The following is a 23,950-nucleotide window of genomic DNA, read 5'->3' as shown; positions in this document are numbered from 1 at the left end:
CAGGCCCCGCCTCCACTTCACGCTGGGTAAGTTGGCCCAGGTTAAGCCCTTCGGGTTGCTGGGTTTAAAATCTGGCTCACCACATGTGCATGTGCCTCAGTTTCCTCCTCTGTAAGAAGGGGATGACTGCAGAGCCCACAGGATGGGGCTGTGGTCCTGCTAGAAAGAGGCCTGGTGCACAGCAAGTACTGGACCGGTGGCTTGGTTGCATCTGAGTTTTCCATCCTCCTGTGCAGGAGGCAAGGGGATGCCTTCTATTCCTGCAATACAGGCAGGAAAACCGAGGTTCCAAGCCAGGGAAAGGACCTGCCCAAGGCCACCTAATGTGCCGTAGAATCAGGACTCCAAGGCCACAGACCGTGACTCCCTGGCCCAGAACAGTGATAGAAGTGGACAGTCAGTGATCCCAGTCGCAGACCAGAGCAGGAGGGCGGATCTGCCTGGGTGGAAGCTCAGAAACAGGATGGACTTGGCCCTGGGCACTTCCAGGCTGTGAGGACTGAACTTTCTTGCCTCTCTGGTCCTCGGTCAAGTGGGAATGAGAAAAAGACACCAAGAATGACAAGCACCTGGCACAGCCCGCACCTCACAGCTCAGTCAATGGATGATTTTTTTGGAAAGGGTGTGAGAAGAAAGAGCCATGAGAATGCCTGCCACCCCCCACACTGCCTGGAAGCAGAGCCCACGGGCCCCAGCTGGCCCCTCCCCAGGGACTTGGCCAAACTGTCAGACCTGGAGGAATCATTGCATCACTGGCACTCAGGGGTTAATCACAGGGAGTGGACGGGACCTGGGTATTTAACTAATTGGGAGGCGTCCTGCGATCAGAGGTGCCCCTGCTGCAGTCTTCTGCTGCCTCGTGTGCTCCTCAGCCCCTCACCGCCCTTCCCTACCAGCTCAGGATGAAACCTCCCCACGTGCTGATGTTCCTTTGCCTCCTGGGTAAGTGACCTCCATGACCTTCAGCCTTCTCCTGCCCCATCTGGCAACCCCAAGCTCCTTGGATGCCCCTGAGCCTGGCCCTACCAAGGGCATGGTGGATGCCAAGCACTGGAGGCTGCCCCCTTCCTGCCACCAGGGCGACCCTGAAGCCAGTTTTGCCTGAGCCAGTGGTGGCAGGAGCAGAAGGGAAAAGAATGAAGCCTGGGAGAGGTGAAGGGCATGGGCCAGGAGCTGGCACGTCCTGGACAGCACACCCTGGGCTCCCTCTCCTACCCTAGCTTCCATTTTTGGCTCCAACCTGCCAAGGTGGGCAGGATTCAGCCCCACAGCTAAGTCGGGAGCATAGGGAAGAATTCGGGGAGGTCAGCTGAGGTGAGGTGCAAAGGATGTCACTGGCAATATTATTACTTATTACTACGGTTGTTGTTGAGAGTGGGGTACTTTGGGGAGATCAGCTTAACTGCACAACTGGAGAAATGCCTGCGATTGGATTTGAGGGGACATGAGGGGAAGTTGGCTGCAGAGGGTGGGGCCCTCCCTCTCCACAGTGGCCCTGGCCACCGGGAACCTTGTCCAGTTCGGGGTGATGATCGAGAAGATGACAGGGAAGTCTGCCCTGCAGTACAACGACTACGGCTGTTACTGCGGCATCGGAGGCTCCCACTGGCCAGTGGACCAGACTGACTGGTGAGGAAGCGGACTGCAGGGGGCCCTCCCTGGGAATGGAGGAGCTGGAGGAGCATCCTGAGAGAAGGGGGGACCTGGGAAGCACCTGGGAAATGCAGGCTGACCCCTCCTCTGGGCTTTGGGCTTGGGGCCCCCGGCAGCCCCTGATCCAGCCCAGCCTGGCTCATAGGTCCTTCCAGGTCGACCATGACCCTTACAGGTGCTGCCATGCCCACGACTGCTGTTACGGGCGTCTGGAGAAGCTGGGCTGTGAGCCCAAACTGGAAAAGTATCTTTTCTCTGCCAGCACACGTGGCATTTTCTGTGGTAAGCGGATTGCCCTGAAGTGACCCAGACACCCTGTGGTGAGGGAGGCAGAGGCAGCTGAAGACAGGAAGCCCCTCCTGATGGTGACCTTGGGCCATATCAGACCCAGACCCCAGGCTGGAGGCATGGGGTTTCCAGTCACCATGAAACAGTGGAGACCCACATGTTCACCGGGTACCCAGGCCAGAGAAACCAGTGGCCCACCAGTGCAGCCCTCGGGCCCAGGCATCTCCCTACCCACAGGCACCTCCCAGGTCTGGCCTCTGGAAAGAGGAGTAGAGGGGGCTAAACCTAGCCAAGGCCCAGCAGGGCCTCAGCAGGAGCTAAAGCTGAAGTCCCTAGGACAGAGCAAGCTGGGGCTTTGACTGCGGACAGCAGACGCGGTTTCCAAAGGCTGACTCCTCACTGGGACTGTCAGGCCAGTCCTATCTGCTCAACTTTACCATGTCCCATGCCCACTTGGACCAGTTAGCTTTCCTTTGGTCCTGGGCCCAGGGAAGGAGCCCAAACCAAGTGAGTGTGGAGGGGCCCCTGATGAGAGAGCCAAGCCGTCCCCCTGCCACAAAGCCAGGAGCGGCCCGGGAGAAAGGCAGGGCCTGGTGGGCGGGTGGTGCAGCGCGGAAGGGTTCGGGAGGTCACAGGAGAAGACTCAGGTCTCTCAAGTCTGTCCTGGGAGCGGGGCAGAGCTGACCAGGTCCACAGCGGCAGAGCTGGCTCCGTTTCTTCTGCAGCCGTCCCCTCGGTAGGGCGATGTCGTGAGCTCCCTGTTGCTGGGAGTCCATGCAAGGCAGGAGCAGCCACCTGCTGGGTTAGGCTGAGAGGATGAGTTAGAGGAGGAGGCAGGTGGGTGAAGACACAGGCTCTGGATTCTACCCAGGGCTTCACCTTCCACCGGCCTGTGACTTTGGACAAGTGATGTAATCCCTGGAAAGCCTCTGTTTCCTCATCTGTAAAATGGGAGGATCTTACCCACTTCCGCAGCTCAGTCCAGCTCCTAGAAAGAACCCTCAAAAGAGGTTGACCCGCTCAAGGTTGACCCACTTGGCGTTAAGCCCCTTCCAGCCCTGAGTGTTGCTGACACAGCAGGCATGGGCAGAGCCCTGGTGGGAGGCAAAGGCCAACCTTCAAGCGGGGAAATGAGGCGCCTGGCCTGAGCTGTGAGATACAGTCATGGGGACAGAGAGGAGCTAGAGCCGCAGTGGGCAGAGGTGACAGAGGCGGCTGTAGCGGAAAGAGGAGGAAGCTCTGGGCCCCTACAGAGCTGATGCCAGCCGGCTCTTGGGAGGGCAGGTCAGGGCAGAAGTCTGACTCCCAGGCTGGGCAAGGGCAGACAACTGGGCTCTCTCCACTCCGATGAGCACCAGAGAGGGCCCTGAGCAGACCCCAGCTTTGGTTCCAATGGCCTCCAGCCTGGGCCCACGTCACTCTGGGGCACACATAGCCATCAGATTGAGTTGCTGTCATTTCGTAGCTGTCCTCTCTGCTTGATGGACAAGGGGTTGGTGCAGGGGTTGCCTAGAAATCCCCTGGCTGGGGGCAGTGAGAGTTAGTGAACCAAGTGGTGTCCCTAAGGCAGGGGAGAGCTAAGAGCAGTCAGCGTGGGCTTGGGAGAGCAGAGAGGGACAGTGACGGCAAGCTCCCAGTCTCCCCTGTCCTGAGCCACAGTGCACTCTGCCCTTGTCTCTTGTCACCCATCCCTGAAACAACCCGGGACCTTGGGCTTCCATCAGAATGGAGTGGTCCAGGTCAAGAACATGGACCGAGGAGCAGCCAAGAGCTGTCCCATTCGTGTCCTGAGCCTCTGTGGTCCCTGACTCACTTTGTCCCATCCAGCCGGCAGAACCACCTGCCAGCGGCTGACCTGCGAGTGTGACAAGAGGGCTGCCCTCTGCTTTCGTGACAACCTGGGCACCTACAACCGAAAATATGCCCATTACCCCAACAAGCTGTGCACCGGACCCACCCCACCCTGCTAAGGCTGTGCTCAGCCTCCTCCCTGCCCCTCAAGGTCCCACCTCGAGCTGCTGCAGTCCCAGACCTGGGGAACATTGACGTCAAAGGCCCTCCCTCTGGAAAATTCCTTTCCTGCAAACCCAGCCCTGCCTGAGAGTTCAGAGATGTGGCCTGGACCATCACTAACCTCCAGGCTACCTCTCCTCTGTAGAAAGAACCCTGCCCCAGGAGCCATGGGCCCTTCAGCACCCAGGAGACTGTCACCCACTCCTGGGATCTCAGCTCCCTCTTCTGAATAAGTGAATAATGTTTTCCCATAATTCTAATATTCTTTGATTCTTAGATTCTATCCATCGTTCTAGGATTTAATTCCCTACAGTTTCATTCATTCATTATTTCTCTCATCACCTACCTTGTGCCAACAATGTGCTAAGCCCTGGAATCCGTGGGAACAAGTCTGACACAGGTGGCCCCGTCTGTGATTCCAGCATTAAATTCTCTTCATTTTCCATGACACTACGTTTCTGTGACTCTCTTTTTTCTAACATCCTACAATCTTATTCAAGATAATGCAGTCTCTGGAAGGAATATTTCTGGCCATATGGCTTAATGTGAAAAGCATGAAAAATACCAACCTAAAAATATTGTCCCCACTGTGTCATCAGGCCTCAATCCCCACCACTGGCAAAGATTAAGAGTGAGAAGCATGTAATCCCAGCACTTTGGGAGGCCGAGGTGGGTGGATCACGAGGTCAACAGATCGAGACCATCCTGGTCAACATGGTGAAACCCCGTCTCTACTAAACATACAAAAAATTAGCTGGGCATGGTGGCGTGTGCCTGTAATCCCAGCTACTCAGGAGGCTGAAGCAGAAGAATTGCCTGAACCCAGGAGGCGGAGGTTGCGGTGAGCGGAGAACGCGCCATTGCACTCCAGCCTGGGTAACAAGAGCGAAACTCCGTCTCAAAAAAAAAAAGAGTGAGAAGCAGCTTTAGATCGTCTTATCCACACCCCTTCTTTGATGGGCCCCTGGGGGCCAGAGAGGGGACGTTCTACCTGAGGGAGTGTCCTCACTCCCTCCCTGGCCCTTCATTTCTTCATGAAGTTGTCCTCAGCCACCCACGCTCTGGTATGGCCCTGTTAGCCAGGCTTGCTGGTTGTCATCTTGGAAAGACTAGCGTGTCCAGGGCAGTTCAGCCGTGAGGACACAGGAAGAGGAGGAGGAGAGTTCAGCATCGAGGGCTGACTCCAAACTCCTGATTCTGAAGCCGTGAAGAATGTAGTTCACCCAAGGATTCCCACCAGGAGGAACATAGCCTATACCGGAAGCAATCTATTTCAGCAGATGTTACTTCCAAAGACGGAATTATCTATTATATGCTGATGAACTCTTAAGGGACTGGGATTCGCCGGCTCAATGACACAAAGCACCTGCCAATGCACTGCACAGTCCACTCCCTTCACCCTTCCCAGGGCCTGCGCACAGCGTTCAGGACTTCCAGGGCAGGGAGGAGAGCAAAGAAAATCAAAGGGATGTATCGCCGTGACCTTTAAAAGGTGAAGAAGCTCTGTGCTAGCAGAAGAAAGGAGGAGAAGAAAGGGAGGACAGGCATGTGCACTTTGCCGTTGTAAATTACCCAAATCCTTGGCCAAGAATCACCAGAAGACCATGTCTTAAAGCAAAAACGACTGGTGTGGGGGAGGAGTGCAAACCTCGTTTGCAGGGAAACGGTCCTGAGGCGCCCTCTGGTGTCCATTTCATTCAGGTCACTAGGGCGAAATCTGCGCTTGGCTTAAACCTCCATCTCCCTACATCAGGTGGGCAAAGCGTGCTTCTGGGCTAGTGAAATTTGTCACCTCACATTTTCATTAAATAAATGTGCTGATAAAATGCCAAAGAAGGCCATACAACCATCTGAGGGTGATGACCGCTGCAGAAACAGGAAACAGGGAGAAGGAGCTGATGCGGGCAGGTTGGAGAGAGGTGACATCTGGGGCATGATGGATTTAAGGCACCAATGGGATTGATGATCTTACAGTTGTGTAACTTTCCGACGAAACAAACATTGAAACCAAGAAGCAAGACTCCAGCGCAGTCTGCTGGGACCCCTGCCCGCCCCCACCCACTCAAACACACCCAAACCAGGCTGTGAGCTTTGGCCACAGCCCAGCTTTTACCCTGTGCTTTCCCAGGACTCAATAAATGTTTGATGACTGCATAAAGGGACCTAAATCCCATCTGCCTGTATCTGTGCATCTAGAGAACAATCACTTGACTCCCAGCAGCAAACTTGCAAAAGGGACTAAAAAAAGGAAAGGAGAACCCTGAACTTGAAGTCAGAGGTTCCAGGAAAGAGCTTTGTCCTGCCACTTAGCAGCAGTGGCTCTGCTTAGACCTTTGCTACTCAGCGTGGTCCATGGGCAGTGGCAGCAGCAGCAGCAGCAGGGATCCTGTTCAAAATGCAGAATCTTGGACCTGACCCCAGACCTGTCAAATCAGAGTCTGTAAGTTAACAAGCCCCGCTGATAATTCGTGTGCACATTAAAATTGAAGTGCTGATAAATGGTCCCAGGCTCAGTCTCTGCATTTGTCAGATGGAACATTCCACCAGCAGGTTGGTTGTGGCAAGGTTTGAGTTAGCAGGTATGAAAGTGCACACATAATGACTAGCACTTAATCACTTGTGTTCTATGAATGAATGAATGGTCATAACAATAGCTAACATTTGCTGTTCACTCAGCATGTGCCAGGCACGGTTAAGTACTTCATGTATGCTAATTCACTGGATAAGTGAACTAGGCAATGGGACTGTGTCAGAGCTGGGAGGGGACATTGTCACCTAAATGTTTCATAGTTTGCCTCTCCAATTTTGATGACGGATTTGGATTGGTTTTGCTTTTGATCCTATTTAGCACCTAACAAAAGCCATACATCAAATGCAAAAGTAAATAACTTGCTAAATAAGCAATCAGAAATCACAGTGAAATTCTCAAGTTCAATGAAGAGTCTCATTAGGATTTCGTGGACATTCGTCTGCTTCACTGGGGTTCTTTGCAATGTCACCACCAGAGAACTGAATACTAAGTTCATTCTTCCTTCAGTACGTTTAATACAAATTGTGCTTCTGGTTTTTTGCTGGATGCTGGAGATGGACATGAATCAGACAATCAACCAGCAGACAGAAGACAGCAATTATTCTACACTAGCAAGTAATGTGACACCCCTAAGAAGACAGTATCAGGACTAATGGTTCTTAAACCCTCCATCCTTCATTGCATCTCCATCTTGTCCAACAATGCCAGCTTCATTTTCCCAGAGCCTGAATTTTATTGTCACTCCTCTGCTCCAGAACCATCAGTGGCTCCCCACTGTCCACCAGCCCTTGGTATTCAAGGCTTAGTATCATCTGCTTTTCCAGCCTCTTTTATGCAGCCATATCTATTTAGTAAGCTCCTCTGCTTTCCTGCCTTTATAGCCTAGTGCAATAGCTTCCCTCAACCTAAAAGGCTCATCACCTGAAGTGAATCTCAAACATCACTTTTCTTTTAGAGACAAGGCCTCATTGTTGCCCAGGTTGAAGGGCAGTAGCACCATCAAAGCTCATTGCAGCCTCTTGGGCTCAAGCAAGCCTCCCACCTTAACTTCCCAAGTAGCTGGTATGGCAGGTGTGTGCCATCGATTCTGGCTTTTTTTTTTTTTTCCCTAGAGACAGGGTCTCACTATGCTGCCCAAGCTGGTCTCAAACTCCTGGCCTCAAGCAATCCTGCCTCAGCCTCCCAAACTTGGGATTACAGGCATAAGCCACCCTGCCCACCCCCAAATGTCACCTTTTCCATGATGCAGTTTCAATTGCAGCAGATTTCACTCTCCATGAACTGCCAAACTGTGTTTATACTTTCCCTAGCACTGCTTATCCTGTTATTTGGGTCCTTGCATGGTGGCGGCAGACTGCTCTGGGTTCAAATCCTGTCTCTGCTACCAAGCTGCGATCTTGGGCTGGTTATTTATTCCTGCATGTGTAAGACAGGAAGAGCCATCAGCCTCACAGGGTGGTTTTCAAGTTCAAATGAGACAAAGTATCCAAAGTGCCTGGGGCATGCTAGCTGCTCCATCTATGCTTGGCCACCCTCCATATCTTTGCTCTCCAACTGCAATTGTCACACAGTAGATGCTAAACAGGTACCTGTCCAACTGAATCCTGCGCTGATGTCCCCCAGAAGCAGAGGTAGATGATGCAGCATTTTTCCAGGCAGGCTGCTACCTCTGACATTCCCAGGTCAGAATGCACACACAGGCCAGCTCCAGACACTGAAAAGCAGTCAGGAAGCTCTTTGTTTTGGGGTTTTGAGACAGGGGGTCTCACTGTGTCGCCCAAGCTGGAGTGTGGTGGTATGATACAGCTCACTGCAGCCTGAAACTCCTGAGCTCAAGCGATCCTCCTGCCTCAGCCTCCTGAGTAGGTGGGACTACAGACAGGCACCCGCCACCAAACCCCGGTAATTTTGTGTGTGCATGCATAGAGACAGGACCTCGCTAGATTGACCAGACTGCTCTTGAACTCCTGGGTGTAAGTAAGCCTCCTGCCCCAGCATCCCGAAGTTCAGGGATTACAGACGTGAGCCACTGCACCCATGCCTGATCTTGAGAATTCATTCAGCAAGCACAGCATTAGCCTTCCAGTAGCAAAAGGCACATGAGAGGTGTTTGAAGAAGTTCCCAGTCTTTCTCCAAACTAATTGTGCATCAATAAGCAGCTCAGCTGTAAACACCTGGCACGTCCCACTCCTAGGCTTTGCTTGCACTGGCCGTTCAGTCCAAAATGCTTTCACTCCCTATTTCTGCATCCCATCTCCCCTTTCATGCCTCATCCAAATATCACGTCCTCCACCAAGCCTTCCATGATTTCTCTGAACTCAGAGCCCTCTCGTCGGTACTTCTTTTACGGCATGTGATCTCTCCTGGGCCAGTGACATGTTCACTTTCATTCCTGGACCGAAGGCTTTTTGAAGGCAGGAACCATGACTATTTCAATGCCCAGAAATAAGGACCCACACGGTGTAGAGGCTCATTAGATGTCAGATGGATTCTTGGCTGTGTGGATGGATGAATAAAATGAATAGGAACAATCCTCTTGGGATACCCAAGTCCTTCTACCATAGTGAGGTTCAGACAAGTTTTCTCCAAGAAGGCAGGAAATGTTTCCTTCTGCCAAGCCAGAATCTGTGAAGTGACAGACTGGCCTCAAGCCTTTGCAACCAAGTTTTAAATTTCTGCATCTAAATGGTCTGAGAGTGCCCGTTCTGTCAGCAAAAACCTTTCTGTCCAGCCAAAACCACATTGGAGCAGGGCTTTTTATGAACTGAATCTCAAGACATACACACTGTTTCTGTGCATTGGAGGAAGGGAAAGGCCAGGAGCTTGTGGTGGTGTCCGGCTGATGCAACTCTGAACACCCAGGTTTTCAGCCAGGCTTTCTCCAAGGTGACCATGAGCAGTTATCAAGAAGGGACAAAGGCACAGCCACTTGTCCCTCCCTGACTCAAGAACACAACTCTGTCCTTAAAGATTCATCCTGTCTCCCACACAGGATCTTATGGGTCACCTGGTCCAACGCTGCTCAAGCAGGAAGCCCCTCTAATCCCTAACAGTGGCCACCTGGCCCCAGCTGAATCCCTGGAATGGAATCAAGGCCATGGAAGTGTTTCAGTGTGGGAGCAGCACCTAGATTGGGACATCACTTTGGACCATAGCAGGTTTTCTGAAAGAATCTGTTAGGTTAATGGGACCTGTTCAATTGCACCCCCGTACCTTAATATCTCCAGACTGAAACTGGGCCTCATGAGCTCAGGAACCAGACAGCGTCTGTCTACCCAGAGATGATCCGTCTCTTCAGTTGTGGACTGAAGAAGAATCACACAGGGAAGATCATTTGAGAGACTGTGGGAGAATCTGCTTGCAGGAGCTGGAATATTCTTGACTTTCATCCAGGAAACTTTCCAGTCCTTTTTGGGATCAAGGCACCAGGGAGCCAATTCAGAAGGCTGCTTGTTGAGCACAAAATCGGAGAATGGGAGTCTCAAGGTCAAAATCATGATATGGTGGGTCTGCTGAGCCAGCCCCGGGATACCTCAACTGGCCAGAGCCCTTGCATGGATGGGGCCCCTGCTGGATGTATTGGGGGACTACCCTTGCTCTGGTTTCCTGTGGACCCTTCTGGGTGAGTCTGCCCCAGACGGTGCTATCTGTGCCTTGGCAGGGAGCCACCTCCTGGAATGGGGTCAAACAATCCTAAAAGTTCTAGAGGAACTTTCAAGGTGCCTGCTGACAAACAACTGCTCCCCATTCAAACAGTTTCAAACTATCAAGAGATGCTCTCAGATATTACGCAGAAATCTTGAGTGTGCAGTTCTTACGAATGGCCCCGCCACTGTGTATGGTGGCTGCACTTCCCTGCACTAAAGCAAAAATCAGCTGTTCCAAGCTTAGCCAGACCCCAAAGGAGTGTACGCCTAGAATACTCAAGCACAAGCACACGCACACGTGCACACAAACCTCCCACACAAAGGTCTCTACGAAGGACACTTCCCAGCACTCCCCTCAGTCTCCCTGCATTCACTCAAATGGTGGTCAGATGCTGATAAAAACTACTTAAAACTTTGTTTTTAAACTAGAATTTATTGGTATACAAAACTCCATTTCATAGATAAAGTGGCACATCTTTGCAGCTTCTATTGCACCGAGTATCGAAGATTAAAAACACAAAAAAAGAAACATTTGGTTTTGAAAACACTGCAAATAGCCAAGTACAGTACTTTGGTAAATAAAAAATAAAATGGTTTGGATGAATACAATCTGTGGAAAGAAACAATCTAGGGGAAGGAACTATGGACGTCAGACAACGGTCACAATTCTCACCATCGAGCTCCATAGATAAGGCAAGACTTGCTAAGTCTATGGATCACGACCCCATGGAGGTCTTATTATCTCCAGACTGAAGCTAGAACAGGTATAGTGCAATTAGAAAAAGAGAAGGCCCCTTCTCCACAGACACAGCCGCCCCTCTGTAAAGGGGACTGACACACGCCAACACTTCTACATGGGAAAGGGGAGCCCCCGGGTGTGACATCTGACTCCTGGCTCTTCTCTCCTCTGAGCTTAGTGCTGGTGGAGGCTGCTAGAAGAGTCACTGGGGAGGCTGAGGGCCCTTCCTGCTATGAAAAGTGAACCATAAGAGTGGGAAAATGTGGGGAGTCTCTCACCAGCACTGCTCAAGGGGCCTGCCAGGGATCAAACCACCGGCTGAGGTCTGTGGCTGAGCTCACATGATTGTCATGGAGGGTAGGCAGCCTGCTGCAGGCTGACATGCCGAGGATGAGGGCCAGGCCACAGAAGGTCGGTCCGGCAATCACCACCAGCCACAAGGACTGGCAGTGAGCAGAGGTTGCTCTGGATCACGGCTATGCCCTGCTTAGAATAAATCTCCTAGCAAAAGTTCGTAGTTTTACAGAAATATTCTACACCGGTACCAGCCCCTTCTCAAGTAATTCTGCAACGATGCTAAACATTTTCATGGAGCCAAAAAACAGTCCTAACAAGGACAGTAAGAGAGAGGCTCTACAAAGCAGCTGCTTCAAAGACATAGGTCAGAGCCTGAGGTTTTAAAGGAATTTCACCTCGGGACAGAAGAGGGTCGGGCCAGCCACAAGGCACAGCTTTCGGGAGGCCCCACATTAGCAGTGCATGGTAAGCTCCGCACTCTACGTGCACTTGCTGACTGGTGTTCCACGTTCTCTCCATTCCAAAAATGACTGTCCCCTTTCTAATACGTGATGGCAGACATTATAATTTAAATATGCCATCTAGAGCTTCAATTCAGTGATGTCATTAAAAAAATACAATTTATTTTAGAGCCAGGAAAACACACCTTATAAAAAGTGCCATTATTACATCACCTCAGAACAACTGTCAAAGGCCCCAGAGTTTTAGCAACACTTGTTCTGAAAGCTGTGATGAATGAAACTGAATAATGAGATTGGCAAAACAGAAAACCTGCATCCGACTCTGAGTCTACAGATTTAACGTGGCTAGACAGAGCTTGAGGTAAGAAAGTGAAGAGCTGTGCATCTACCCAAAACGGGAGGCGGAGAGGGCCACCGACGTGACACACTAACATCAGGAAGTTCCGATCTCTTCCCCCTGCAAAGATCCTTTTGGTCAGGGTAATTCTTAGTCACCTCTGACTGTGAATCCAGGTTTCCTTTAACTGACTGAATATTTCAGAAGTAAACTGATAGCATTCTATGCTGACCCAGTAAAACCCAGGCAGAGTCTACAGAGTTTCTCAGAATTAGAGAAATTGCACATTGACTACAGGGACTCAACTACAAGTACAGTTCAGTGCCAAAGTCCAGCTGGTATTAACTATGTAATAGTGAGCAACTCTCTCCCTGACTGATGGTGGCCCTCCTCCCATCCCACCCCACCCCACCCCCAACCCACTCCAACAATCACATCATTTCATCATTTCACACCAAAGGAGCTCCCTGGGGGAAGCAGGGCAGGCATAATAAATCACCCACAGAACCTGCTCCCTCCATGCCAGCTCCAGCTGCTCCACAAGGGAGATTCCACTTCCCAAGCCCTCAGAATCAAATTGGCATTGGAAGTGTTTTCAGAGCTTAATAAAAAAAACTACAGACAACTTCGATTAACATTTAAAATTCTTTCTGCCACAATTTCTCAACCATACGTTGCCCCTGAAAGTGTATATTCATTATTATTGAAAAACGAAATATACATACACATTCTACCTTTCTAGTATCTCCTAGTGGCAACTACATTATCTAGAAGTTATAGTTCTATGTTGTTTTAATACACCTACCTCTCTAGTTCAAAGTTGTTGCCACTAAAATTGAATTTATTTTGACCTCTAAAAAAAAAAATCATTTAAAAATCCCTAAAACCTTTATATACAGTTTATAAGAGCAGTAAGCAGCTTTGCAACACTGCTCCATCCGCTTTCTCCTGACCACACTATAAGACAATCCCATGTAACATGTAACATAAATCTCTACCAGCCAAGCTGTAACATAGAGGTTAAGACACATTCAGTTCCTAATAAAGCGTTCACATGAGTACCTGTACTAGAGGAACAGCTCTGACAACAGTCATCCAGGACTAAATATGCCGGGCCTCCACTCGGGATGCAGTGAAGTCACTGTCAAGGGCACACTGAGGCGACTAAGCATATCGATGCCACCTATCTTATGTACTCCAGTGAGACTGAGGCAGTGAAGTCTAAATTCAAACCATTAGCTAAAGGTATCACTGAAGTTGGATGCATGTACCCCATTCCTAATCATTAACACACTAAACACAGATCAACTGTAATTGGAAAGCTGTGAAATAGTGATAAAAGAAAAAGACTAAAGCCGTTTGATTCGTTTTTTAAACCACCGTTAATATACTCCAGAAATGCTGAAGGCTATTATCAGAATTAGGTAATTTATAAATAAACGTTCCCAATATTCTTTAATAACTTTTTAGCAGCTTCTAAAACTTCTAAAACCCAACAGGGTCCAAGGCCACCTTCATTAACCAAGTTAAATAAAGCAATTCTATGACTTCTGACAATGAGTCTCTCTTAAGTTGACTGCTAATCTGAATTTCTGGTATACAATCTTATCTTTATGAGAGGATCTGGCCTTCTGCACTCAAGCAGTACAAAACAGACCGGGAAGTGTATCCATTCAGAAACACCAAGCCAGTCAGGAGTCTGCCCAGAGTTGAAAACCAAGACAACCGTAGATCCTAAAGCTCTGGCTCCCACCCCTGAGAGTAAGGCAACAGACATCTTTCGTTTGGGATAAGCAGAGTAACATGGCCTCAAGCTCAGGACTCTGTGATGTGCACAGAAAAAACGCTGTACTGTTTTTTTAATCTGCTAAATTTTACAATGTAGTATATCCAGGGAGAAGCCCAATCCACAATGTCCTAGGAGCAATTCCAAGAGACTACTGATGCTCCAACTACAAAAAGCCACTAAAAAAAAAAAGACATGAGGAAAGCAAATGGCCTGCTGATAAAGACAATCTCTGACAACTCCAGGGCCTGCCAACACTTTTATAATTTGAAATGTGAGGGGTGGAGAAGATAAAATCAACTCAGCATCGGTTATTTGCCCAAGTGTCAGGTTCCAACAGACAAAGACTATCCAAGATGAGCCACCTCACACATCACGGTTTTTAAGTTCACATCCACCTAACTCAGTTTTAGGAATGACATCTCTCCACTGCCCAAGTCTGTCTATTTCAGAACTGAAGAGTCATTCGAAGGTCTTAACCAAAGTATGTTCTCTTCCCTGATGGTCCAACAACTTCTGGCAGATGTTGGAGTTTTCCCAACTTTGAAATGCCAAACAGGGCTTAAATAAAAAGAAATAAATGTGGCATTTTATAAGATTTAATTTCCACAATACTAAGTTTAGCGACCTGTAAGGTCAAGTTACCATGTATCTCTCTGAAGGCATCTAAGTCTAGAATAGAAGGGAAAAAAATCGTTATTTAAAATATGAACATGAAAAAGCGTATTCTTCTAGGCTTCTCCTATAAAAACATTTAATTCTTTAGACTCCTGTTAGGCAAAACCCCAGGAGTTCTTCTCCTGTTACAACTACAGACCCTGCTCTACAAACTATCGGAATTCCAGAACTGTAACACAAGCAGTAACATGCCATCTTCCCACTGTCAGGAAACAAATACCAAAAACCCAACACCACTGTCAACTTCCCAACAGGGCCTAGGCCTAATGAACAGTCAGCTGCATTGATCATATGGCTTGAGTGCAAATGAACTAACAGCACCTGCATCCCATCTGAAAGAATCAGGAAGGACAGAAATGCAGCTGTTTAATTTCCATCCTGACTGCAGGCCACAACCCTCATATAACTCTGGGAAAACAATTCCCAAATCATTTTCTGAGTAACTTGGATTAGAAGAAAGTAAAATCTAAACATATTCCTGAGTTGGAGATCATTTGTAAGCTACCCTATATGTCAGTATCTGTTTGAAAATGAAACAGAAACTAAGGAAACTTGTCATTCTGAATTTCTAACAATTATTCTAAACTACTTCATGAACCATTAGAGCAAAACTCACCCCAAATGTTAAGGAAAGATCCTTGGGTCACTGAAGTCTTTTCAGGACAAATAAAGCCACCATTTGAAAGGTTTTTCCTGACCTATCTGCCCGTAAAACTTAGTATTTTAATTTTGTATTACAGAATATGAATGGCTTCACTGCATTTTCATAAAACAAAACGTATCACTAATAAAACCTTGAACAAAAAAGAGGCAGCTCGAAGGAAACTAACTTAGTGTTGTGAGCTCATGTGTGAGCTTTGGTGGTTGTGTTTCAGTTTATAAAAGGACGGCCTCAGTGGCAAGTCTGGCACGCAGCACTCCTTCAAACTCCCAGGACGCCAGAGAGTCAGATGTTGAGAGCAGCAAAGGTCTTCACCAAGGTGACCTGCGTGTTCGCCTCTGCCTCACTTCTGTTGTCCCTGTGGCTACCTCTGCTCTCCAGGGCTTTGTGGCGGTGCCTCTCCTCCTGCCGCTTCTTCTTCTCCAGCCACTGCTGTTCTCGCCTCTGTTTGTTTGTGACCTGAGAGAGAAGGCTACGGTGATGAGTAGGCAGCACGGTGGACTTGAGCTGCCAACTGCTAGAATGGAGATGGTGGCAAAGGGCACAGATTGCTTTTCAGCAGGAACAGGGAAAACCAATCTAAGAAGCCAAAGATGATTTACTGTCCACTGCTGCTCAAATTTACATTGAAATTTGTATTTCCTTGCTGAACTAGCAAACAAAATCAATTCCATTCTTCTCATAAACCAACTCAAGAAGACCTAAAGAAGCCAGCCCTTATCCAGCAGGAGGTTAACACCCCCGTGTCAGAGGACACCTTTCCCCACATAATTTAAGGTCCCAGGTAATTCGGACAAAATCCTCAGCAGCTTATTACATCTTTGCCTCTGCTGTGGCTTTTTACGCTGTGTGGCATTTTGAGCTCAGAACTTCCTGGTGAAAATCTTTAAAATGATTCCAAATTCAGTAAAATGGAAGATGTCACATACTACCTATGGGAGTGAAGGGCGGGGAGGGAGATGTACCTTTCTGGGAAGCACTTGACAATTTACCAAAAGCCTTTAAAGAATCAGATATCCATGACCTTTAACCTGTTCATTCCTCTTCTGGGATTTTATCCAAGGAAAAAAAATGCAAAAACCAAAGATTTATAAACAAAGGTGTTCACTGCAGATCACGGCAGTTATAAAAAACATGGATAAACAAAGGAAGAGCCCACACGTACAGTAATGTTAGGTGGGAAAAGGAGCCTTTTCATGTGTACACTGAGGACAATTTTAGGGTATATTTCCTTCCAATTGTCACTGTATACACCAAACAGGACAACTGAGGTCATTCTGCTTCTTGATCAATCTTTATGCATTCCCCAGATTTTCCACACTAGCTACTTTTATAAATTGTAAGGAAAATACAAATAAAATGAATCTCAAGTTCCCACCACTGTTACAGAATTACCCTGGCCCACCACCTGCCCTTTCGACCCCATCTCACATACCTTTGGGACTTGTTTTTTATTTGCTTTGTTTTCTTCACTAGGGCTGGCCCGTGCCTTATTATTTTCGGTCCTGCCTTCATTTAAGCCCTGATTTCCAAAGATCCTGGTACCACTGCCACCCTCTTCCCATAAAGGGCCACACTGCTTCAGCACTCGACCACTGGGCTCAAGATTCTCTTCTGCATCTTCCAAAGAAAGATGTTTCATTAAAATTGAGAAACAAAGAGAGTTACGCAGGGTGATTACTGTATTAATGATTTCAAAATTACCTGGGTCCCTAGTTAAGTCAAATGGCAAGTAAGTTTCCTTGAGATAAATTCTAATGTCAAAACAGTAGTAAACATAGGAAGAAAAAACTGGTAAAACTTGGAAGATAAATTTTAAAATAACCCACTTACCAGCCTTTTGATCAGCTTCCTACCAGCAGAGTGCTTTATTAGATAAATTAGGTTTTAACATGAATTTTTACGGGAAAATCTTCCATTTGCACCCAAAACCCAGGCTCTGAAGCTATGCTATCCAATGTATTAGCCACCAGCTATATGTGGTCATTTACATTTAAATCAAAATTAAACAACATTTAAAATGTAGCTCCCCAGTCTCACTGCACACGTGATAGGTACATACTATACTGAACAGCACAGATCACTGGCGGGTGCTGTTTAAAGTCATAAAGACCAAGTTACTTACAGATTTCTAAGAAAGTATCAGCCAATACATAGTAAATAATAAAGAACCCAATCACATGGAGAACTATGATGCCAGAAATAGTATCTGGCATATAATATCTGGCAATCAGTATTTATTGATATCATTTTAAATAAATGACTTGAGAAATTAACAAGATGTTACATCTTTTTTATTTTTTTGAGACAGAGTCTCACTCTGTTGCCCAGGCAGGAGTGCAGCGGCATGATCTTGGCTTGCTGCAACCTCCGCCTCTCGGGTTCAAGCAATTCTCCTGCCTCAGCCTCCTGAGTAGCTGGGAATACAGGTGTGTCCCACCACGCCCGGCTAATTTTTGTATTCTTAGCAGAGACAGGTTTCACCATGTTGGTCAGGCTGGTCTCAAACTCCTGACCTTGTGATCCTCGCACCTCAGCCTCTCAAAGTGCTGGGATTATAGGCATTGGCCCCCAACCCAGCCCAGCCATTACATTTCTTTTCTTTTGACTGAGTCACAAATTAAACTTGGTTCAAGTTAAAAAATAAAATCTAAATTATCACAAGTTAATAGAAGTCTAAATATTTCTATCAGAAAAACAAGGTATTTCTCTCTCTGTTTTGGTTATCATTTTGGTCGTCTAAGGGGATCTTATTTCTAAACAGGATAATTCTTTCCTGATGGGTTCCCCCAGCACCTTGTATTCCCACCCCATTATGTACTATCACACCATTTTTCCATCCACCCTCCACCCCTAAACCATATTCCCCCATGAAGCAGGGCCAGGACCTAGTAAAAAATGTCTACACACACAATGTGCTCAATAAACAGCTCCTAAATGAATGACAGAACAATTACCATCTGTGACTTGTGTGACCTGATTAAAAATAAATATTTGTAAAATTACCAACACAACCATTTTGAAGGCTTATAAATATTAGTCATGGACTTACTATTTCTCTTCCCCTGGTTCATCTGAAGCATGGCAATTATTGCAGATTCAATATTATAATTTTCAGCTTCCAGGTTTTGGACTATTAAATTAAAATCCTATCCAAGAAATAAAAAAAAAAAATCACTTCAAAACTCTGGGTATATTTTTCTACCTAGCTCTACTTCAATAATCATAAACATAAAATGGAATAGTGAGAATCGACACAAGAAAATGTCAATTTTCAATAAGGTGGTCCCTTGAAATAACGATTTAATGTACATTTATAAATGAATTCCCTTTATAAGACTGCATTTGTACTACTGTGAACACTAGTCAGGAAAAATTAAATCCACAAACTTCCTGAGAATTTTGAGCAGTACTGGGTGAAATCTAGCAAACAAGAGGGAAATGAACGAACAGCTCTCATTAAGCATATAAGCTAATCGAACTACAAATTTTATGGGCCTGTTTTGGCCCACAAGGTGCTAATATGCTGGAGATGCTATGAAACTAGGACGTAAGCTAGACACAGCAACGCTTGCTTCTAAATCACTCCTACATAACAGAAATACTAACTGAACATCCAGTGGCATTACAAACTTTCTGGACAGCATCCTCCACTTCGTCTCTCAGGTCGTCTTCAGAGTCTACTCCCTTTGTCTTGATCTTTTCTCTTTTATTTGATTCATCTTGATGAAGCATCTGAAACTAAAGAAAACAAATAATAATCAGGGAACTATATTGAAAATCAAACTATGTTCAAAATCTTCGGGAGAGGATCCAAGATGGCTGATCGCTAACATCTCGGGATTGCAGCTCCCAGTGAAAGCGCAGAGAACGAGAGGACACCACACTTTCAGACAAATTTTTGTTGCTCACAGACCAGAAGATTCCCAGCAGAGGAGCCCCACGGGTCGCCAGCACGACTCTTGTGGCCGGCACAGCGGTTTTGCCAGCACCTCGGCGTGACAGCTCTTGGTGCAGAGTAAACAGGACTGGTTCCCCTTCTGACCGACGTTTGGAGCTCTGGGAAGGCAGAGTCGCCTATTACAGACTCAAGAAGGAAGCCAGACTGGAGATTCCCAGGCAGAAAAGCACCATCAGTCTTAACCCCACTGTTTTGGCCGGTGCAGTGGGTTGCTCATATTTCGGCCCTGGGAATTAACAACTTGGACGTCCACTCAGAGACCTAATTTGAAAGTTGGTAATTACGAAGATGACAGGTGGATAAATTTACAAAGGGAAGAAACCAGCGTAAAAAGGCGGCGAATACTCAAAATCAGAATGCCTCTCCCTCTAAAGAGGATCACAGTTCCTCACCAACAAGGGAACAAGGCTTGATGGAGAACAAGTGCATTCCATTAACAGAATCAGGCTTCAGAAGGTGGATAATAAGAAACTTCTGTGAGTTAAAAGAACATGTTGTAGCCCAATGTAAAGAAACTAAGAACTTTGAAAAAAGGTTTGAGGAAATCCTAATGAGAATAGACAATTTAGAGAGCAATATAAGTGAATTAATGGAACTGAAGAATACAATATGGGAACTCCGAGAAGTATGCACAGGTTTAAACACTCGAATTGATCAAGCAGAAGAAAGGATATCAATGAGGTTGAAGACCAACTTAATGAAATAAAACAAGAAGACAAGAATAGAGAAAAAAGGATAAAAAGGAATGAGCAAAGTCTCCAAGAAATATGGGACTATGTGAAAAGACCTAATTTACGTTTGACAGGTGTACCTGAATGCGACAGAGAGAATGAATCCAAGCTGGAAAATACTCTTCAGGATATTATTCAGGAAAACTTTCCCAACCTAGCAAAGCAGGACAATATTCAACCCCAGGTAATACAGAGAACACCACAAAGATATTCCTCAAGAAGAGTAACCCCAAGGCACATAATCGTTAGATTCACCAGGGTTGAAACGAAGGAGAAAATACTAAGGGCAGCCAGAAAGAAAGATCAGGTTACCCACAAAGGGAAGCCTATCAGACTTACAGCAGATCTCTCAGCAGAAACCCTACAAGCCAGAAGAGAGTGGGGGCCAATATTCAACATCCTTAAAGAACAGAACTTTCAGCCCAGAATTTCATATCCAGCCAAACTAAGCTTCACAACTGAAGGAAAAATAAAATCTTTTATGAACAAGCAAGTACTCAGAGATTTTATTACCACCAGGCCTGCTTTACAAGAGCTTCTGAAAGAAGCATTATACATAGAAAGAAATAACCAGTATTAGCCTTTCTAAAAATATACCAAAATGACTCAAAACAAAGGGATGGAAAAAGATTAACCAACTAAATGAAGAACAAAAATAAATAAATAAATAAATAAATAAAAAGCAGGAGTTGCAGTTCTCGCATCTGATAAAATAGATTTTAAAGCAACAAAGATATAGTGGTAAAAGGATCAATACAATAAGAGCTAACGACCCTAACACCCAGATACATAAGACCTATAAAGAGATTTAGACTCAATGAGACAGAAAATTAATAAGGATATCCAGGACTTGAACTCAGATCCGGAACAAGTAAACTTAATAAATATTTATAGAGCTCTCCACTTTAAATATACAAAATATACATTCTTGTCAATACCACATCACACCTACTCATAGGTTTAAATGAAATATTGATCGGCCATTATTAATACCCATTTTTAGAATAAAGCAACATTTCCGTTCTCTCTCCCTCTTTTTCTTCCTCTCCTTCACTCCTTTTTTTTCTTTCCCTCTCTCCAAAAAAAAAAATAGTACTTATCAAGAAAATGATTTGTATATTGAAGGAAGAAACTTGGGGAAATACTGATTTTTTTCTCAAAACGACCTTTATTATGAACTTGCTGCTGAACTTAATCAGGAAGTGAAAGATGGCATTATCATGCTACCACCAAATTTGTGTTGAAAGATTATACCCCCAACTCCTATTCATTCTTCATCTTAAACCTTAGTTCATAATCGTGATTATAGCCTACAAAATCATTGATAATAATATAGGGGGTTAAAAACTAAATTTACTTTAATTTTTTAAGCTGAGTTCTAATCAAGTCTTTTGTCCCACTATTTCCTTGAAGAGTGGGCCCTGTATTAAACGGCTTCACTCTCAGGGACCTCTCCATAAAGAAGACTACTCTTGAATCAGTCTACTTCTCCCACCTGCTCTGTCATTACCTTAATTAATTCAGATCACCATCCTTTCTCCCTTAGATTACTTCTACAAGTGTCTCCTATTGTCCCTGTCTCCTCATTTACCTTCTCCAGTTCCTCCTCCCCACCATAGCCAGATGGGATCTTCTCAAATGTCAAAAGAGCAATGTCACTCTCCTACTTGCAAAAAAGGAAAAAAAAAAAATCTTCAACCTAAGACACTCTAATCTCAAAAAATTCAAATATATAGGGGAAAACATCTCGAAACAACCTTAAGAGAACAGCAATGACTAGGCTACATTTTATCCACTCATTGTGCTTCAAGTCACAACAGAGGAATTGAAAAGAAAGACCCAAAAGACAGAATAACTGCTCAGCAAGAAAGGCATTAGCACTCCCAAGGTTTCTAGATGTCAACACTGTCAGTGACTGCGGCCTCTGACAGCACACAGTTGTCTCAGCTGACTTTCAGAGCCGTGAGCTTCACAGAAGAGGATCCTTTATACTCGCACCTGATGAACTTTTGCACAAAAACAGTGCTGGTCTTGAAGAAACCTACATACAACTTCCCTCTGGTTCCCAAGCCTTATTTGATCATCAGCACACTTAGAGATACTGAAGCTCTTGTTTCAGCTGGAGAGCCAAGGGTGAGCATCTCATCTAACCTCAGGCGCATACTACCACACTCAGGGAAACTTGTCAATCCAAATCCTAAAGCCACAAAGAACAGTTCACTTGGGGTCCAGGACACCTTTACAACCTGGGCCTTAAATCAGAAAAGCTAAAATCATCCCTCTGTAGCTGCTCAACCACCTTCTTCTTCTGTTTCCCATTAATGCAGGGAAATAGGTAAACGGGCAAAGACAGTTCTATTTTTCGAATGTAAAAGTATAGTGGAGTCCAGCAATGTGCAGTATATTCCTTACAATGTTAATACAAAGCATTCTATTATAAAATTAAACACTAACAATTTAACAAAGAGTTACAAGAGTCTTTGACCCAGCAGTTTCACAGCTTTGATATTTAGCCAAAGGAAATAATATCAAATAGAGAAAAGATTTATGGGCCTGGCACGGTGGCTCATACCTATAATCCCAGCACTTTGGGAGGCTGATGGGGGTGGATCATTTGACCTCAGAAGTTCAAAACCAGCCTGGGCAACAAAGTAACACCCCATCTCTACAAAAAAATACATAAAGTTATTCAGGCATGGTGGCATGCACCTAGTCCCAGCTACTCAGGAGCTGAGGTGGAAGGCTGGCTTGAGCCCAGGAGGTGGAGGTTGCAGTGAGCCAAGATCGCACCACTACACTCTAGCCTGGGCAACAGAGCTAGACCTTGTCTCAAAAAAAAAAAAAAAAAGAAAAAGAAGGAAAAGGGTTATGTAAAAGTGCTCACAACAGTGTTACTTATAGTGGTGAATAACTGGAAACCACCCAAAGGCTTTATAATATGGATGTGGTTAAATAACCACTCTAAATACATGGAATGATGTCTTCGTTCCCACTAAAGGAAGTAGCACAATAATCACTCCCACCATTATTACTTCACAGTATTTTGGAGGTAACAGCCAAAGCAATTAGCCAAAATAAATTATAAGATTAAAAAGAAAAAAGAAAAGTAATCTCTTTATAGATGATACAATTTTATAACTGAAACAAGACAATCAACAAAAAAACTGCTAACCAAAAGCATTGCAGCAATCATATACCTGATAAGAATCTAGCAACTAAAATATATATAATGTGCGTGTGTGTGGGTGTGTGTATTTTTTTTTTTTTTTTTTTTTAAGATAGAGTGTTGCTCTGTAGCCCAGGCTGGAGTGCAGTTGCGTTATCTCAGCTCACTGCAACCTCTGCCTCCCAGGTCCCGGTTCAAGCAATTCTCCTACGTCAGCCTCCCAAGTAACTGGGATTACAGGCACCAGCTACCATACCCAGCTAAGTTTTTTTGTATTTTTTAGTAGAGATGGGGTTTCACCATGTTGGCTAGTCTGGTCTTGAACTCCTGACCTCATGATCCACTTGCCTCTGCCTCCCAAAGTGCTGGGATTACAGGCATGAGCCACCGTACCCCACCAAATCTAGAATATATTTTTAAAAGCTTTTACAACTCAAAAACAAAAAGGCAGAACCCAACTCAAAAACAGGCAAAAGGGCCAGAAGCGGTGGCTCACGCCTGTAATCCCAGCACTCTGAGAGGCCAAGGCAGGCGGATCTCGAGGTCAGGAGTTCGAAACCAGCCTGACTAACATGGTGAAACCCCATTTCCACTAAAAATACAAAATTAGCCAGGTGTGGTGGCACATGCCTGTAATCCCAGCTACTTGGGAAACTGAGGCCAGAGAATCACTTGAACCCGGAAGGCGGAGGTTGCAGTGAGCTGAGATTGCACCACTGCACTCCAGCCCGGGCAACTAGAACCAGACTTCATCTCGGAAAAAAAAAAAAAAAAAAACAGGCAAAAGACTTGAATAGGCATTTCTCCAAAGACATACAGATAGACAAAAAGCACATGCAAAGATGTTCAATGTCATTAGCTATTAAGAAAATGCAGTTCAAAACTTTAAGATACGAACTAGAATGACCATTTAAGACAAAAAACAAGTGTTGGAGAGGATGAAGAGAAAGCAGAGCCTTCATATATTACTGGTGGTAAGTAAAAGAGTGCAGCTGCTGTAG

General features: G+C 45.9%; 2 protein-coding genes across 3 annotated transcripts in view; one reads left to right on the top strand and one right to left on the bottom strand.

Annotated features, from left to right (window-relative positions):
* The first annotated feature begins 826 nt into the window (after nt 1–826).
* PLA2G2E (phospholipase A2 group IIE) lies at nt 827–4,026 on the top strand. The gene is made up of 4 exons (XM_078330614.1): nt 827–942; nt 1,491–1,629; nt 1,829–1,935; nt 3,769–4,026. Exons 1-4 carry the CDS (start codon nt 903–905, stop codon nt 3,909–3,911), a joined length of 429 nt encoding a protein of 142 aa, XP_078186740.1. The 5' UTR covers nt 827–902; the 3' UTR covers nt 3,912–4,026.
* A 6,519-nt stretch (nt 4,027–10,545) lies between these two features.
* The window catches only part of OTUD3 (OTU deubiquitinase 3), a 32,693-nt gene continuing 19,288 nt past the window's right edge, over nt 10,546–23,950 (bottom strand). Inside the window, exons 5-8 of one of the 2 annotated variants that reach the window (XM_035307987.3) lie at nt 18,701–18,832; nt 18,144–18,240; nt 16,527–16,711; nt 10,546–15,550 (exon numbers count right to left, since the gene is read on the bottom strand). In XM_035307987.3, the coding sequence (XP_035163878.1) occupies nt 15,377–15,550; nt 16,527–16,711; nt 18,144–18,240; nt 18,701–18,832 (588 nt within the window). In that variant the 3' untranslated portion in view covers nt 10,546–15,376. The remainder of the gene's footprint in view (nt 15,551–16,526; nt 16,712–18,143; nt 18,241–18,700; nt 18,833–23,950) is intronic. The other variant, XM_035307988.3, reaches the window with a different exon arrangement.

This window comes from Callithrix jacchus, chromosome 7, assembly GCF_049354715.1.
Source record: "Callithrix jacchus isolate 240 chromosome 7, calJac240_pri, whole genome shotgun sequence".
Lineage (NCBI taxonomy): Eukaryota > Metazoa > Chordata > Mammalia > Primates > Cebidae > Callithrix > Callithrix jacchus.
This window is presented reverse-complemented; position numbering and strand designations above follow the sequence as displayed.

Excerpts from the sequence above, each read along its gene's own strand:
- PLA2G2E (XM_078330614.1), top strand. The coding sequence starts at position 903 with ATGAAACCTCCCCACGTGCTGATGTTCCTTTGCCTCCTGG. Across the intron at positions 943-1,490 it reads GATGTTCCTTTGCCTCCTGG|TGGCCCTGGCCACCGGGAAC; the intron begins GTAAGTGACCTC and ends CCCTCTCCACAG. Across the intron at positions 1,630-1,828 it reads CCAGTGGACCAGACTGACTG|GTGCTGCCATGCCCACGACT; the intron begins GTGAGGAAGCGG and ends TGACCCTTACAG.